Below are 16,727 nucleotides of genomic sequence, written 5' to 3' on the forward strand. Positions count from 1 at the left end.
CTTCATAAGGTCTGGGGGACTGAAATATTACCGAATCCCAGGAATGACCCAGTAATAATAAATGAGTAGATTTGACTAGTTTAGTTTTAACAAACAATGCGAAGAACCTCTGGGGAAGCAACTTGTACTATAAATCATGTTGATTTTGCAACGAGTGATACAGAGCCTTTTCACCATGCACTCAAAATAAATGTTCATGCAAAGTGAAATTTGGTTTCAGATTTGCCTGTGTTAGTTCAGGTGTGATACATGAATGACTTCAACGTGCAATACGTCATCAGAACATGTTGGGATGGGCAAACTGAACTCCAGACAAAGGCAGAGGAAGAAAAACCATGGCATCCCTCTGTCGTTTCTCAGCTCTATTTAATACAAAGTAATTCTTATAGCCACCGCCTCCTCATTTCTCTTGGCCTTTTGTGCTGCTCCTTGAGTTTCTCAAAATGGTGATCGGTTTGAGGTAGACTGAAGGTTTTGTGGGATTGTGAATCTTGTAGAAAGATGTTGATCCCCCCTCCACCCCCAACTTGTTACTCCTCTGTTACTAGGCAACACCTGCTGGCATGTGCTAAATAAAGATTAGCACCAGGCAAGCCTGCTGGCAGCGATGTAATGGTTTCTAAGAGTCACAAAAGCACAGATCCTGCTTTCTTATAAGTACTAATGTCCATCTCACAGTCTCTAGCTTGATATTACAAATTAACAGCCAAACACAGGATGCTGTATTTCCCAAGGCTAGATAGCATGTGTAGTTAATTACTCTGTAACCCGTTCAAGAAATGAAAGGGCTTCTTCTTAGTAGCAATTCAAGAAATGCCATTGTCATTTTCACTTCCAATAAAAGCCCACAAGAACTGAAACAGAAAAACATTAACTAGTCTTTTTAAAAAAAAGTTTTTTTTTGTTTTTTTTAAACAAGGACAATGGGAAAGCAAAGGAACATCATTGACAAAAAAGTACTATCATGATGCTACCATGGTATTTTCAACATGGTACAATGGCAATACACTGCTTTTAGAGATTTACCATGTGTGGCGATGGGGGCGTGGCTGAGCGACGTCTGTGGAGAGCGAGGCCGGGAGAGGAGCAGAAGAAAGGATTGACACCTGTGGGAAATCACCTCAGCTATTTTGTGTTGCAGTGAGATCTGGAGAGGAATAAAAGGGCAATCCAAACTGCCAGGAGAGAGAGACACATGAAGCTGTGTGTGTGACTGAGTGCATTTGTTGCTGAAAATCAAAACCATTTGTTAAGCTGAAAAGTGTGTGAAAATAAGTCTCTTCCTCCTTCAAAGAGAGTTTGTGACTTGTCACATCATGGTAGAACCATGGTTCATGAATGATAATCATTCAGTACCATGGTATATATCAAAGTACCGTGACATTACCATCTGATCCAAATCACAATTCCATGCTACCGACACAGATACTGTAACCTATCAGATCTGTATGATTTATGAGAACGTACAGTCCCTTTCAGTGTCAGTCTTATGGAGTATTATATAATTAGAGTTTTACATATACATACAATACATGCTCCTTTACAATTCAGCATTAACATGCAAAGCAGGTCTGGCTACAAATGGTTACTGTTTAAACTGGGTTTCACTAAGAGGATTGGCGTTTGCCTATAGATTTATTATGATTGATGTATTATTATTATTATTATTATTATTATTATTAACTGATTGAGCAGTAAAAAAACAAAAACATGGGATAACCCCATGATACTTGATTGCAATACACCGTAAAAATATTTCTGTTACATTCGCAGTAAAATGCTGTCAGCTATGGGTTTTTTTACTGTAAATTTTACTGTAAAAAAATACAGTGACCATGTTTCAGGCTAAAAGGGATGTAATTTTGATGCCTGTATATTTTATGGTTCACTACATTAATAAATTATATAAACTTGATATACAAACCTTCTGGATCTATACAAATTTATTTTTCACTTCATAATGTATTGTTAATCACCGTAGTAACTAGGCTACATGATTCATCAGGAGTGGCCCTTTCAGGATAATTCCATATTATACTGGGGGTGTTTGCAATATTTTATTGTATTTTACTGGTGGCAAATATTTTGTTTGGAACTGGAGAAAACAACAGAAGAAAAAGAGATCCCTACAAGTAGTAAAAGAAAATGAAAAGGGGCTAGAGCCAGCTTTAGATGCTGGCTGGTTTAACATGGTTCTTGATGGTGTAAACTGGTCAATTATGGTTTAGTAGTCCAAGCTGTTCTAAATGGTAGATTGGTTGGACTACCAGCCAGAAGTTCAACTTTGACTGTTCCAAGATGTCTTACCCAAGACACACTGTCCACCCCTTTTCATTACTGTTGAAATATCTTTTTCTAAACATATCCTTCAACCTTCTCAAATCTTTTACACTGACAGTCCCAGTGCACAGTTCAAGGTATTGTCTGTTTTGCTTCCCCTTTTCTAAAGAGGTCCAATTTTGTGTTATCCCACTGTCCTTCCCAACGCAAACCTGTCAGATTGGGTAACATATGATCACAATCTCTCTACTTGTCTGTTTTAAGCCTTTTATAGTCATCTGTTTGTCTTCAGTTTACTTCTTGTTTAGTTTATCTCCCTTCATTAGCTCATGGTGATTAGGTTTCCCTGCAGCCATCCATCTCACTTACCATCTCTCGGTCAGTTTTCTTTCCTTCAGACTGACAGAAGCTATCTCGACTCCTTTCAATTGTCTCCAGCTTTGACTGACACAGACTCACCCCTCTCTCGGTTCTTCTCTGGCAGTGTCGGTTTGTTCTAGAGACAGGCGGCTGGTCTATAGACTGTGGAGATTGTTACTATGGTCACTGCGGCAAGCAGAGAGAGCTCTGATCGTACATAGCTACAGTGACAAAAGCAGCTACATGCGGGTAGACAGGGAATGCCAAAGCACAACACATGCTAAGAGGGATCAGACATAACCCTTGCTAAAACCTCACAATTACCTGGAAATATGGTGAAATATGGCTCTGTTACAGAGCTAACCAGTTGATCTACAGTATGTGAGCTGATATTGTCTTATTACTTTAAATTAGTCTGTTAAATTAGCCTCCTAATACCAAACTGTGAGCTTTTAACTGGAGCTTCCTAAGGCAAGCATCACTATTACTATTATTCATATGAGTTAAGTATTTTAACACACCCCTAAGTATTACAGTTCAGCTGTGTAACTCATCTCACACTGTTGTGCTATTGCCAAAAATGATAGCTCAAATTATGCGGCTTGTTGAGGAGAGGCGTTGTAGTACTTTATTGCATGCAATAAAGTTACAACAGTGCCCATCCACTTTTTCAGCTGTCTTGGTTCCAGAAGTATTTTTCACATTAATTTTTCTCATAGGGTTTTCATAAAATGCGATGATCCATATCAACCAGCGCTGAGATGAATCACAACATTAAAACTTTGATTTGAAGAAACAAAGAAAAAAATCAGACAAAAAGACAAAGGTACAAGACTTACCATATTTCATGAGGGATTGAAATCCCATGAAGCATTGAATTAAAAACGATGGAAAATATAAAGTTGCTTATTTGTTATTGATTATAAGTATAGAATACACAAACACACACACACATAATAATAATAATAATAATAATTATATATATATATATATATATATATATATATATATATGTGTGTGTATATATACCGAATATACTGTAGATACACTGATGAGCCAAAACATTATGACCACTCACAGGTGAAGCAAATAACGTTGATCATCCCCTAACAAGGCCACATGTTAAGGTCTGGGTAGATAAGATGGTAAGCAAACAATCAGTTCTGGTAGTCAACATGTTGAATGCAGGAGAAATGGGCAGGAGTAAAGACCCGAGCGACTTTGACAAGGGCTAAATTATTATGGCCAGACGACTGGGTCAGAGCATCTCTGAAACGGCAAGGCTTGTGGGGTGCTCCCTGTCAGCAAGGGTAAGTACCTATTGACAGTGGTCCAAGGAGGGACAAACAACAAACCGGCGACAGGGTGTTGGGCACCCAAGGCTCATTGATGTGCGAGGGCGACGAAGGCAATCCCTTCTGGTCTGAACCAACAGAAGGTCTATTGTGGCACAAGTCACCGAAGACTTTAATGATGGTTACAGGAGGAATGTGTCAACACACAGTGCATCGCACCCTGCTGCATATGGGGCTGCGTAGCCGTAGACCAGACAGAGTGCCTATGATGCCCCCCGTCCACCGTCGAAAGCACCTACAATGGGTACGCGAGCATCAGAACTGGACCTTGGAGCAGTGGAAGAAGGTTATATGGTCCGATGAGTCACGTTTTCTTTTACATCACAACTGGGCAATGTTCTGCTGGGAAACCCTAGGTCTGGCCATTCATGTGGATGTCAATTTGACATGTGACACCTACCTAAACATCATAGCAGACCAGGTACACCCCTTCATGGCAATGGTATTCCGTGATGGCAGTGGTCTCTTTCAACAGGATAACTGCACTACAGTACACTGCACACATTATTCGGGAATGGTTTGAAGAACATAATGAAGAGTTCAAAGTGTTGCCCTGGCCTCTATATTCCCCAGATCTCAATCCAATTGAGCATCTGTGGGATGTGCTGGACCAGCAAGTACAGGTGCATCTCAATAAATTAGAATGTCGTGGAAAAGTTCATTTATTTCAGTAATTCAACTCAAATTGTGAAACTCGTGTATTAAATAAATACAATGCACACAGACTGAAGTAGTTTAAGTCTTTGGTTCTTTTAATTGTGATGATTTTGGCTCACATTTAACAAAAACCCACCAATTCACTATCTCAAAAAATTAGAATACATCATAAGACCAATAAAAAAAACATTTTTAGTGAATTGTTGGCCTTCTGGAAAGTATGTTCATTTACTGTATATGTACTCAATACTTGGTAGGGGCTCCTTTTGCTTTAATTACTGCCTCAATTCGGCGTGGCATGGAGGTGATCAGTTTGTGGCACTGCTGAGGTGGTATGGAAGCCCAGGTTTCTTTGACAGTGGCCTTCAGCTCATCTGCATTTTTTGGTCTCTTGTTTCTCATTTTCCTCTTGACAATACCCCATAGATTCTCTATGGGGTTCAGGTCTGGTGAGTTTGCTGGCCAGTCAAGCACACCAACACCATGGTCATTTAACCAACTTTTGGTGCTTTTGGCAGTGTGGGCAGGTGCCAAATCCTGCTGGAAAATGAAATCAGCATCTTTAAAAAGCTGGTCAGCAGAAGGAAGCATGAAGTGCTCCAAAATTTCTTGGTAAACGGGTGCAGTGACTTTGCTTTTCAAAAAACACAATGGACCAACACCAGCAGATGACATTGCACCCCAAATCATCACAGACTGTGGAAACTTAACACTGGACTTCAAGCAACTTGGGCTATGAGCTTCTCCACCCTTCCTCCAGACTCTAGGACCTTGGTTTCCAAATGAAATACAAAACTTGCTCTCATCTGAAAAGAGGACTTTGGACCACTGGGCAACAGTCCAGTTCTTCTTCTCTTTAGCCCAGGTAAGTCGCCTCTGACGTTGTCTGTGGTTCAGGAGTGGCTTAACAAGAGGAATACGACAACTGTAGCCAAATTCCTTGACATGTCTGTGTGTGGTGGCTCTTGATGCCTTGACCCCAGCCTCAGTCCATTCCTTGTGAAGTTCACCCAAATTCTTGAATCGATTTTGCTGGACAATCATAAGGCTGCGGTTCTCTCGGTTGGTTGTGCATCTTTTTCTTCCACACTTTTTCCTTCCACTCAACTTTCTGTTAACATGCTTGGATACAGCACTCTGTGAACAGCCAGCTTCTTTGGCAATGAATGTTTGTGGCTTACCCTCCTTGTGAAGGGTGTCAATGATTGTCTTCTGGACAACTGTCAGATCAGCAGTCTTCCCCATGATTGTGTAGCATAGTGAACCAAACTGAGAGACCATTTTGAAGGCTCAGGAAACCTTTGCATTTGTTTTGAGTTGATTAGCTGATTGGCATGTCACCATATTCTAATTTTTTGAGATAGTGAATTGGTGGGTTTTTGTTAAATGTGAGCCAAAATCATCACAATTAAAAGAACCAAAGACTTAAACTACTTCAGTCTGTGTGCATTGAATTTATTTAATACACGAGTTTCACAATTTGAGTTGAATTACTGAAATAAATGAACTTTTCCACGACATTCTAATTTATTGAGATGCACCTGTACAATCCACAGCGGCTCCAACTCGCAACTTACAGGACTTGAAGGATCTGCTGCTAATGTCTTGGTGCAAGATACAACAGGACACCTTCAGGGGTCTTGTAGAGTCCATGCCTTGGCAGGTCGGTGCTGTTTTGACGGTACGTGGAGTACCAAGAGCATATTAAGCAGGTGGTCATAATTTTTTGGCTTAGATGGATGGATAGATGGGTGGGAGTATTCCAGAAAGCAAGGTTAACTTACCTTAACATAAATCCTGAACTCTCGGTTCATTAACTCAAGCATCGCTTACTTGCTTTTCTTGGTTCCAGAATACCAGTTCTGGGATAGTTCACTCAACCGTGAGTTTGAAACTCAGACTTTGTGCGTGATCACGATGAACTCAGAAAAGCAGTCTAAGCAGAGCACCGAATCCATGAGTCACCATGGAAACAGACGCTAAAAAGAAATCCACACCATACTTCAGTGACACAGAATATGAAGTTTTAATGACTGCAAACGAGAATTATTTAGTCTTCACTTGTAACAGCAATAGGAGCTGCACTGGTTTAGGACTGAGAGTTTGCTTGACGGAAAGTATACTGAATTAATGCGTGAAATTTGAAAGTTTTACTGCACTTGTTTAGTAGGTTAACCGTTACCTTATTTTGTTTTCACTGAACATCATAATAGGAATTAACATTCATATTCTATTAGTACTATAATAATAATAATATATTAGGTTTTACAGCTATATAGCTAGGTTTACTATATTTTTATTTTCAGGTTAATTTAACAAGTATTTAACGTACTGTGCATGCTAATTTTATGTAATTTTATTCTGAACAGCATTTGATGTATCACTGTTAACATTGGGGTTTTTGAAAACATACTTTTAATTAGCATCATCTAATCTTTTATAATTTCCCAAAGTTGCTAATGGTACCATTTTATTATTAGACCCTCTGTCAACTGTAGGATCTCAACAATATCATGATTTTCCATAGATTTAATGTAATGTTTTTCAGTAGGTCACACATGATTATTCATGTGCATTATAAGATGAAGTTCTGCTGTAACAGAGGTGGACAGTGATAGGAGTTATAAGTCCATTGTGTTATTTTCTTATTTGGTGAGGCTTTAAAACTTGCTTCTTGTCTTGTCCCATAAAAGGCCATGGCTAGGCATTCTCATTTGGGTCCATCTGCCTCTAGCAACATGGTACTGAATGAAATCATGTTGTTTTAATTGAAGATCATGTGGCATGTTTATACATTATTGATGTTCATGATCTCAGCATTAGGGAAAAGTAACTTCCTTGATGAAGAGGAAGCTGTAAAAGGTCCATATTGAAAGGCAGATTAAACATAATTTAGTGAAGGACCATATGCAGCTCCAAATGATGTAGAGGAGGCTGAGCATCAGAGATATACATTTTTCACTGAATCACTTGACCACCAGCTAAAGGAGGACACTGCAGGTGACTCTAAATGACAGCATGTCTCACTTGTATTTTCAGATAATAGAGTACAGTGAACAAGTCTGGAAATGTGTGCATTTATATGTACAGTACATGAATTAAAGTGTTAAGAAATAAAATCTCTAACCTCTATGCTGTATCTGTGGTCCATGAAATGATCATTATCTAGTTAGTGAAGAAGAATAATGGGCGATTAATTCCTTAAGCTTTTAATTGGCAGACATTACCTGCATATTGATACCATGGAATGTCTTTTAATAAATAAGATTAATATTCATTGATTGAAGGAACTTTAAAAATAATGTGGGGGCTATAATAATTATTCTATGAAATGTATAAAAGTGGTTAGCATTGTCACCTCACAGCAAGAAGGCCCGGGTTTGAGTCCTGACTCAACTAGGCTTTTCTGTGTGGAGTTTGCATGGTCTCCCCGTGTTCGCGTGGGTTTCCTCCAGGTGCTCCGGTTTCCCCCATAAGTCCAAAAACATGCAGGTTAAGTGAACTGGAGACTCTAAATATCAATGAATTTGCAAAGTTATTTCATTTTCAATGCTTTATTTAAATGATATTGTTATAGCCTACATGACTGTCAACTGATGTGAAGCTAATTACCCACCCTTCTTGGTTGGTTTTAAGCAATTTAATGAATAGTTTGTTACATACTATGCAATAATAAATCATAGGTTGTATAAAAGTGATCAAAGTTTTTTTTTATTTTTTTATTAGCAAGTCAGCAGCCATCTTTGGAATGCTCCTGGGCAGCTATTTTCTATGTAAACAAGCGGCATACAAGTGCAGCTCCTATCTACTTGAATGGGGAAAGACCGAAATCTCCAAAATGGTTGTTCAAGATTATGATCGAAGAACAGATAAAATCAGCAGTAAAATCTGACAACACTGATATCATAAATTGTGCTGCTTTACCTCAGATTACAAAAACAGACTGATTTTTCTAGCTTGTATAGCTAAAACACATGCATGTTCTCGAACTGACTGACAGGCGATGTCTGTATTTAAAAGGTGACTGGCTCTTTTACCTGTAAAGTAGGACTTCCTTTCAACATCCGTTGACTATTCTAATTTCTCCCATTCATTTTAAAAGTGACCCGTCTCTGCTAAATAGTCTCTGCAGTGATGCAAGAGAATTCACTTATGTTTACCCACTAGTACAACAGAGAAAACAAAAAAAAAAAAAAAAAAAGAGAGCTTTTGCAATCCATTGTGTATTCAAGTTTGACTACTTCTGCATTTCGTTTCCGATTTGAATGAGTGGCATATCATTATAACGAATGCCCAACTCTGATTTAGGAGCTTTAGGTGCACTTGGACGCAGTATTGTGCACTTTTCACTTGGGCCAGTAAGCAACACACTGGAAACCACTCCTGAAACCTTAGTAACTACACAGCAATGCCCTAGCAACTACCCAGAGAACACCATAGCATCTTGGTGGTAACATCAGCATGCTTTTGAAAATGTAAAATAAACTAGTTAACACACGGCATTGATACCACTTACAAAGGTGCCAAGCAATCATTAAGAGAAAGCAATTTTATTTCAAGTTTTGTAGGAATCAACAAATTGGTATAATGTACAGTATAACATACAACTGTATGAGCAAATGAAATGGTTTCCTTTGAATTTATCCCCTGAACTGGTTCTTGACATGAACTAACAGACACTAAAACAAAATAATAATAAAAAATAAAGACAATTCTTTAATAAAAATATATTTTTAAAAAAGCTCAAAATAAAATCAGCCATTTTGTTTCCAAATCTGACAGTTCTTTAAAGGATAGCCATCAAGGTTCTTATGGGCCATTGAGCAGTCTGAAGAAGGGTTGAACGTCTGGTATCTTTCCATCTCATTGGATTTGCCTTTTTCCATCATGTGCTCCTGACCCACAGTGTCCACTTGGGCTAAAACTTCTTACTCATAGGCCAGTCTCAAGTGCTGCCAACAGGATCTGTGCCATTACCGATGGACCCTGAACCATTTTGCTCTGTTTTTGTGCCTTCCTGTCTCTCCCAGAGATCTCTCTCTTGGCCGAGACCTTCAGCATCAGCGTCTTCAGTGATTCCTTCTTGGGCTTCTGCTGGACTGTCATTCCTGTTTCCCTGTTTGTCACGGAACACTTCCACCCCTACCATGCGGAGGTAATGAAGACGTTCGTTACGTGGGACGAAAGCCCTAATGGATGTTTTTCCCCTCCAGCCACACAAATCTATAGGGCACTGAGGAGCATCAGGATCCCTGGAGAAATCAGAAAAAAAGAAAAACTGTTGAAAAAAATTAGATGAGAGGGAAAAGGGTCAGAGAGTGACTGACTGAGAGGGGGATGAGAAGAAACAGCAAGAAAGAAGAAAGGGGTGAAGGAACATGAACAAATTATTGATCGGCTACAAAGATGACAGCACCAGGAACTGACAATCAGTATGGCTGTGGTTGGAGGGGGTTGGGCCACAATAAAAAAAAAAAAAGTCTAAGCTTTAAGGCCCTTTCACACCAAATGCAATTTTCACCAGAAACAATGGATTCCTGAGGAGCCTTTCACACTTGGAGCAAACATATGCACAGCAAGAAAGCAAGGTTTTTCCACTTTGTGGGGGCAATATTGTTGTTGCGGCTGGCTGGACCGTGTGTTTTCAAACAGAGGTTGTGAATCATCATCAATCATTGCTGTCACTTCACTCTGGTACATGCGCCAAACCCTTAGTGACTTGAATGTTTTAGTTCTCGAGACAAACAACAAAAACTAATGCTAGAGAACTTTGACTTTCATACTGTGATTCCATGGTTGTTTTGCTAACTTTAAGTAGTTGTTCTTATCTGTGACAGCCGGAGGGTGGACCAGTTGAAAGGTGTGCTGTACCATTTAAGCCCAAAGTATACTTTGGTTTGACATGAATATCCACTGTTGCTGTTTCCACGTTCGTCTCCTGTTGTTTAGTGATGATTACATCATCTAGTGCTTCTTTGTCACAGCAACAGCTCAACTGTGAGTGTTGCCACCTTGTGGACCCACTAATTAGTACAAATACTTCCAGGTGCATGCGCATTCTATGTGTTCACAGTATGGGCAGTTATGAATGAATGACGTTACATTTATATAATTCTCTCCTCAACCACCACCAGTGTGCAGCATCCACCTGGATGATGCGATGGCAGCCATAGTGCACCAGTACGCCCACTACACACCAGCTATTGGTGGAGAGGAGAGAGTAGAGTTATAGAGCCAATTAATGGATGAGGAGTATTAGGAAGCCATGATTGATAAGGGCCAATGGGGGGAAATTGGCCAGGACACCGGGGTTACACCCCTACTCTTTTCGAGAGGTGTCCTGGCCAATTTCCCCCCAAGGATTTTTAATTACCACAGAGAGTCAAGACCTTGGTTTAACGTCTCATCCGAAGGATGGTGCCTTTTTACAGTATAGTGTCCCCGTCACTATACTGGGGCATTAGGACCCACACAGACCGCAGGGTGAGCACCCACTGCTGGCCTCCCTAATACCTCCTCCAGCAGCAACCTTCGTTTTCCCCAGGAGGTCTCCCATCCAGGTACTGACCAGGCTCAACCCTGCTTAGCTTCAGTGGGCAACCAGTCTTGAGCTACAGGGTGATTTGGCTTCTGGATAGTTAGAATAATCTTTACACATGCGTTTAGTGCAAGCACTCTGCTGATGATGAAATCTGCATCACGCGTCTGTACGTAGACACCTAGCATTCTCATCTGACCGTAGTACACTTTGGGCTTTACTGCACAGAAGTATAATTGACTGTAGATCAGCACCACCTACTGTTAAGGTGCTAGCAACATGTACTCGCATTGCCTTTGGTGTGAAGGGGCCATTTGTCAGCAATTCATCTCGCTTTTTAGCATCACATTTGCTGTGAAAGAGCCTTCAAAATGGCAGGCCCGCAGTCTGCCCATGAGTAAGCCCCATGCATATTGCATACACACATTAATTTCCAGTTGCAATCCGACTGTCTAGCTTTAAGCAATTTTGGGAGGGTCCACAGGTTGGACTGGAAACAAGATCATATTTACAAGATACCAAGTTGGTACAACAAGCACTTTTAAAAAGCAACTAGTCACTGCATTTGCCACAGTGTGCAAAGTTAGTGGCATCAAATCTTTGAAGTTTGCTTGTGGCACCTAGTAGCAAGTTAACTATAAACCCATGAGAAGAACTGTGCGTTTTAATTTGTTTATATCTAGTTACTTTTTACTTTTGGAAGGACAGAAATTCTGATCAACAAATCTATAAACATTTTCCGCTATTTTTGTGTTTTCCATACAGCTGTTCACGAAGCTTTCCATGTCATTATTTTTTTCCATGCTGGAATATGATTTTCATATAAATCATCTCATAACCTAGTCACTAAAATGGCCCTTAAAAGTAATAATAATAATAATAATAAACAACTGCCACAGACTCCAAACAACTCTATTTTGGCCGAGGGTTTCACACATGTGGACAGTTTTGCTGAGATCTTGCTCTCTTCAGTCGGAGGTATGACACACTTGATAAAAAATTGTGGATGGGTGACAAACAGGGCAGTGGTAGCTCAGCGGTTAAGGCTCTGGGTTACTGATCAGAAGGTCGGGGGTTCAAGCCCCAGCACCGCCAAGATGCCACTGTTGGGCCCTTGAGCAAGGCCCTTAACCCTATCTGCTCCAGGGGCGCCGTATCATGGCTGACCCTGCACTCTGACCCCAGCCTAGCTGGGATATGTGAAAAAAAGAAGAATTTCACCGTATATGTGCAAATGTATAATGTGTGATAAATAAAGAAAATTATAATTAATTAATTATAAACATGCTAACTCATCACAACTTTTTCTCTCTGATTCCCAGCCAAGTAGAGCTTTCCGGAATAATCAATGCCTATACAAACCAAACCAAGTGAGAAAGCGCACCAGGTTCCAAAAACAAATGCTCCAGACTGAGTAACATACCTTGTGAAAGTGCTTGATTGTGTATTTATCCCCTTGAGGCTTGCTGTAGAACACGTGACCATATGCAGATTTTTACGTCCAATAAAACGCAGGAAAAACGCTTGGTGTCAGAATCACTATGGATTACAATCGCCGTTTGCGATGATATGCAGCGGAGTGTGATCACAGATAAAAAGGTTCAGATGAGCTTGACGTCTTGTCAGTTCTTCAGTAAAAGACTGACGCTCATTGGTCACTTTAGAACATAAAATCTCACTTTGGCGAAGGAACGTTTTTTTCTAAACATTTTGATGTGTTTTTTCAGTATTTGAAGCCATTAACTATGCTTTGTCTCCCTGCACCTGGCCGGCAATTATGCTAATGAAGCTCACACCTGAAAATCACTGGGGAAAAAATGGCTAGTGTGGCACCGGCTTTACATGTCAATCAAACAGAATCTTCTTGTCTAAGGAGGCTGTTCTTGGCCAGAATAAGCTGCAATGTGGAACAGACGTCAAGCCAAAAGTGTCTACGCAATACTATAAGAAATTCTATGGAAAGAGTGAAAGATGCTTAGACACAATGTGCTGGAACGGGCATGTTGTGTTGTCATGTGGGGAGCCAGCAGCACACTGCCAAGAGTGGAGGATGACACCGTAAAGCCACACGTGGCTAATCACATTGACATCAGAGCTACTCTCGCTTCATGTCACTCAGTGTGATAAAACAGTGAAGAATGGCTGTGTGCACGCCAACGTGTGCATTGTGGGGGCTTTTATTAATGAGAAAATAAACTGACTTGTATTCATAGATTCACATGATGCCATGGGCTTAATTTGGACAGCGCAAGTCAGGTAGCACAAATGGAGTTCAATAAGCATCAATGATGCTGTGTGCTGAAAATTTAAATCGCTGACATGCATGAGCTTGTTGTGAATGCTGAAAAGGGCTGTTTGATGCAAAAGAATACACAAATTTAGCTTGTCTGTTTCAAAAGACAAGATCAGAGCATTTCTTGGAAACAGCCACACAAAGAGGCATTGTTTAAAGGCAAAGCGCACACCGAGAGACAGAAGCTTATTGCCCTGTGCACATTTAAAGGTGAGAACAGTCATTTTTGCGATGTGAAGATTCTTTCTCCTGGCCCAGCTTAATATGCAAAGACTATATGACATCAAGAAAATCAACCCACAAATGGATTACTTAGTGTAAACATTAAATAAAACAACGTACATTATACACTCACCGGCCACTTTATTAGGTACACCTGTACACCAGCTTATTCATGCGAATACCTAATCAGCCAAACGTGTGGCAGCAGTGTAATTTATAAAAATCATGCAGGAGCTTCAGTTAATCTTCACATCAATCATCAGAATGGGGAAAAGATTTGATCTCAGTGATTTAGACCGTGGTATGATTGTTGGTGCAAGACAGGCTGGTTTGAGTATTTCTGTAACTGTTGATCTCCTGGAATTTTCAGGCACAACAGTTTCTAGTGTGTAAAGAGAATGGTGCAAAAAAAATAAAAACATCCAGAGAGCGGCAGTTCTGTGGACTAAAACGCCTTGTTGATGAGGTCAACGGAGAATGGCCAGACTGATTCGAGCTGACTGAAAGGCTACGGTAACTCAGATAACTCCTCTGTACAACTGTAGTGAGCACAATAGCATCTCAGAATGAACATGTCGAACATTGAGGCGGATAGACAACAACAGCAGAAGACCACATTGGGTTTCACTTCAGTCAGCCAAGAACAGAAAACTGAGGCTGCAGTTGGCCTACCATTTGTGTACCTCAGCAGAAATCCAGATTTGTCAGATCAGGCAATGTTTTTCCAATCGTCTACTGCCTAGTTTTGGTGAGCCTGTACCCACTGCAGCATCAGTGACCTGTTCTTAGCTGACAGTAGTGGTACCTGGAGGGGTCTTCTGCTTCTGCAGCCCATCCACCTCAATGTTCGATGTGTTGTATGTTCAGAAATGCTTTTCTGCATAGCACTGTTGTAATGTGTGGTTATCTGGGTTACTGTCACCTTCCTGTCAGCTTGGACCAGTCTTGCCATTCTCCTCCGACCTCTGTCATTAACAAGCCTTGTTCGGCTACAGAACTGCCACTCGCTGGATTTTTTTGTTTGCTTTTCGCACCATTCTCTTTACACTCTAGAAAATGTTGTGCATGAAAATCCCCGGAGATCAGCAGTTACAGAAATACTCAAACCAGCCCGTCTGGCACCAACACTAAAACCAGCCCGTCTGGCACCAACAATCATGCCACGGTCAAAATCACCGAGATCAATTTTTTTCCCCCATTCTAATGGTTGATGTGTACATTAACTGAAGCTCCTGACCTGTATCTGCATGATTTTATACATTACACTGCTGCCACACGATTGGCTGATTAGATAATCACATGAATAAGCACAGGTGTTTCTAATAAAGTGGCCGGTGAGTATATATTGACAATGTTGGTAGATTTCGAAACGGCCACTTCTATTATCACTACTCATGATGGGCGTGTTCTGCGAGGTGGCTAAAATCAGCAGCTATCTATTGCAGTCTAGTCACAGGCTGAAATCATGAAAGGGCAACAAGCTTCTGTCTTGTAGTGTGCACTAGGCTTAAAGGGCAATGAAAGAACAGGAAAGACAAAAGAAACTCATTGCACGAGAATAAACATCTGGCATAACTTCAAGCACACAAGGGCACAAAACGTATTGATGTTTAACGGCTAAAACAGGTGTGTGTGTGTTTGCGCGTGTGTGACAGGGAAAGAGAGGGAGGGAGCGAGATAAAGAACACTTTCCAGCTGGATTGACTAGTTTTCTCCATAGTAAGGGCCATCAATGTGAAACATGACTGTCTGGCGAGCCAAACAATGAGCTTTCTGCTGAGAGAGACAATGAAGAGCTATTTATCTGTGAAGAGGAAGCCGGGTGCATCAGCTTGAGCTCTTTAATTATCAGACAAGGGGCGTAATGGCAACAAAGCGCTCAATCTACATTCACTTGTCTCCTGACTGGCTGATGAATGGTGCGAGCGCCATCACAGAACCCTTGGTGTACGTACAACACCGAGACAACTCCTGCAAACCTCCTAGTGAAGGTTCTTGTGCTACCTTCTAAGATTTTGGCCAAATTCTAAAGCAGCACTGCATGTAACCTTCATGAAAAAGGCAATCCAAAAATGCACTGCTATGAGCTTAGTGGGGGGGAATAGTCATGCAGAAAATAGTAAACAGAATCGATATAACAGTTTCATTCAATACAGAAGAGCACTGATAAAGTTTAAAATAAATTTGTACTATTTGACAATATTTGCGTCTGCTGTGTATTCTTTGTGCCTATGTAGGTAGTAGACAGCAAGGCAGTCTCTTTTGAAGCCAAACACTGACAAAAGCATCTACTACAGACACAACTACAACTTGTCCTAGCCTGCGGAGTTAGGTTCCTTATTGTGTTTAATAAATGTGTGCTAAAAACAGGGAATAAGAACGTGAGCACTTACTTTGGATCTGGTTGGTATCTTAAAACAATGCTGCCCATTTCTGGAGGAAGAGAAAATAGCACACCATGTATATTAGAGGAATATTACAACTGATCAGCGATGTGAATGTAGATTCTGCTAAAATAAGGCATAGGCTACGTTCACACTGCAGCTGAATGTGAAGCAAATCTGATTTTCTTCTCAAATCTGATTTTTTTTGTAAGGATGTTCACATGTAATTTTAAATGTAGCCCGTATCATATACTGGTCTGAACAGTCGACGCTCATTAACTGACTTGCATGCATATAACACTCAATGAGCATGCATATCAAACTCTGGCATGTTCAATATTATAATGAATAGTCTATTAAATTGCATTTAAAAATTTAATTAGCTGTTGTTTTAAGCGGATGTGACACTTAATGCCTATCTAATAATATGTCAGCAAGTGACGTGAAAGACAGTCTTGATGGATAAAGTTTTTTGAAATAAAGTCATTTGCTTTCATATGGTGCAATTTCATTATCAGAGTGTAATATTACTTAAGAACTAAAATCAAAGGACAGCAGGAAATACAGCATAATGTAAGGCAAGAAGAGTTGTCTATATTTCATGTTTTGATGCAGTTTCAGAAACACAGAAACTGTGT

The 16,727-nt window shown here is 40.3% G+C and overlaps 1 protein-coding gene across 2 annotated transcripts in view; it reads right to left on the reverse strand.

Annotated features, from left to right (window-relative positions):
* Positions 1-9,162: 9,162 nt before the first annotated feature.
* LOC127421446 (RNA cytosine C(5)-methyltransferase NSUN2-like) overlaps positions 9,163-16,727 on the reverse strand; it is a 33,335-nt gene continuing 25,770 nt past the window's right edge. The window contains exons 18-19 of one of the 2 annotated variants that reach the window (XM_051664497.1): positions 16,099-16,138; positions 9,163-9,904 (exon numbers count right to left, since the gene is read on the reverse strand). In XM_051664497.1, the coding sequence (XP_051520457.1) occupies positions 9,598-9,904; positions 16,099-16,138 (347 nt within the window). In that variant the 3' untranslated portion in view covers positions 9,163-9,597. The remainder of the gene's footprint in view (positions 9,905-16,098; positions 16,139-16,727) is intronic. The other variant, XM_051664498.1, reaches the window with a different exon arrangement.

This window comes from Myxocyprinus asiaticus, chromosome 30 (assembly GCF_019703515.2).
Source record: "Myxocyprinus asiaticus isolate MX2 ecotype Aquarium Trade chromosome 30, UBuf_Myxa_2, whole genome shotgun sequence".
Classification (NCBI taxonomy): domain Eukaryota; kingdom Metazoa; phylum Chordata; class Actinopteri; order Cypriniformes; family Catostomidae; genus Myxocyprinus; species Myxocyprinus asiaticus.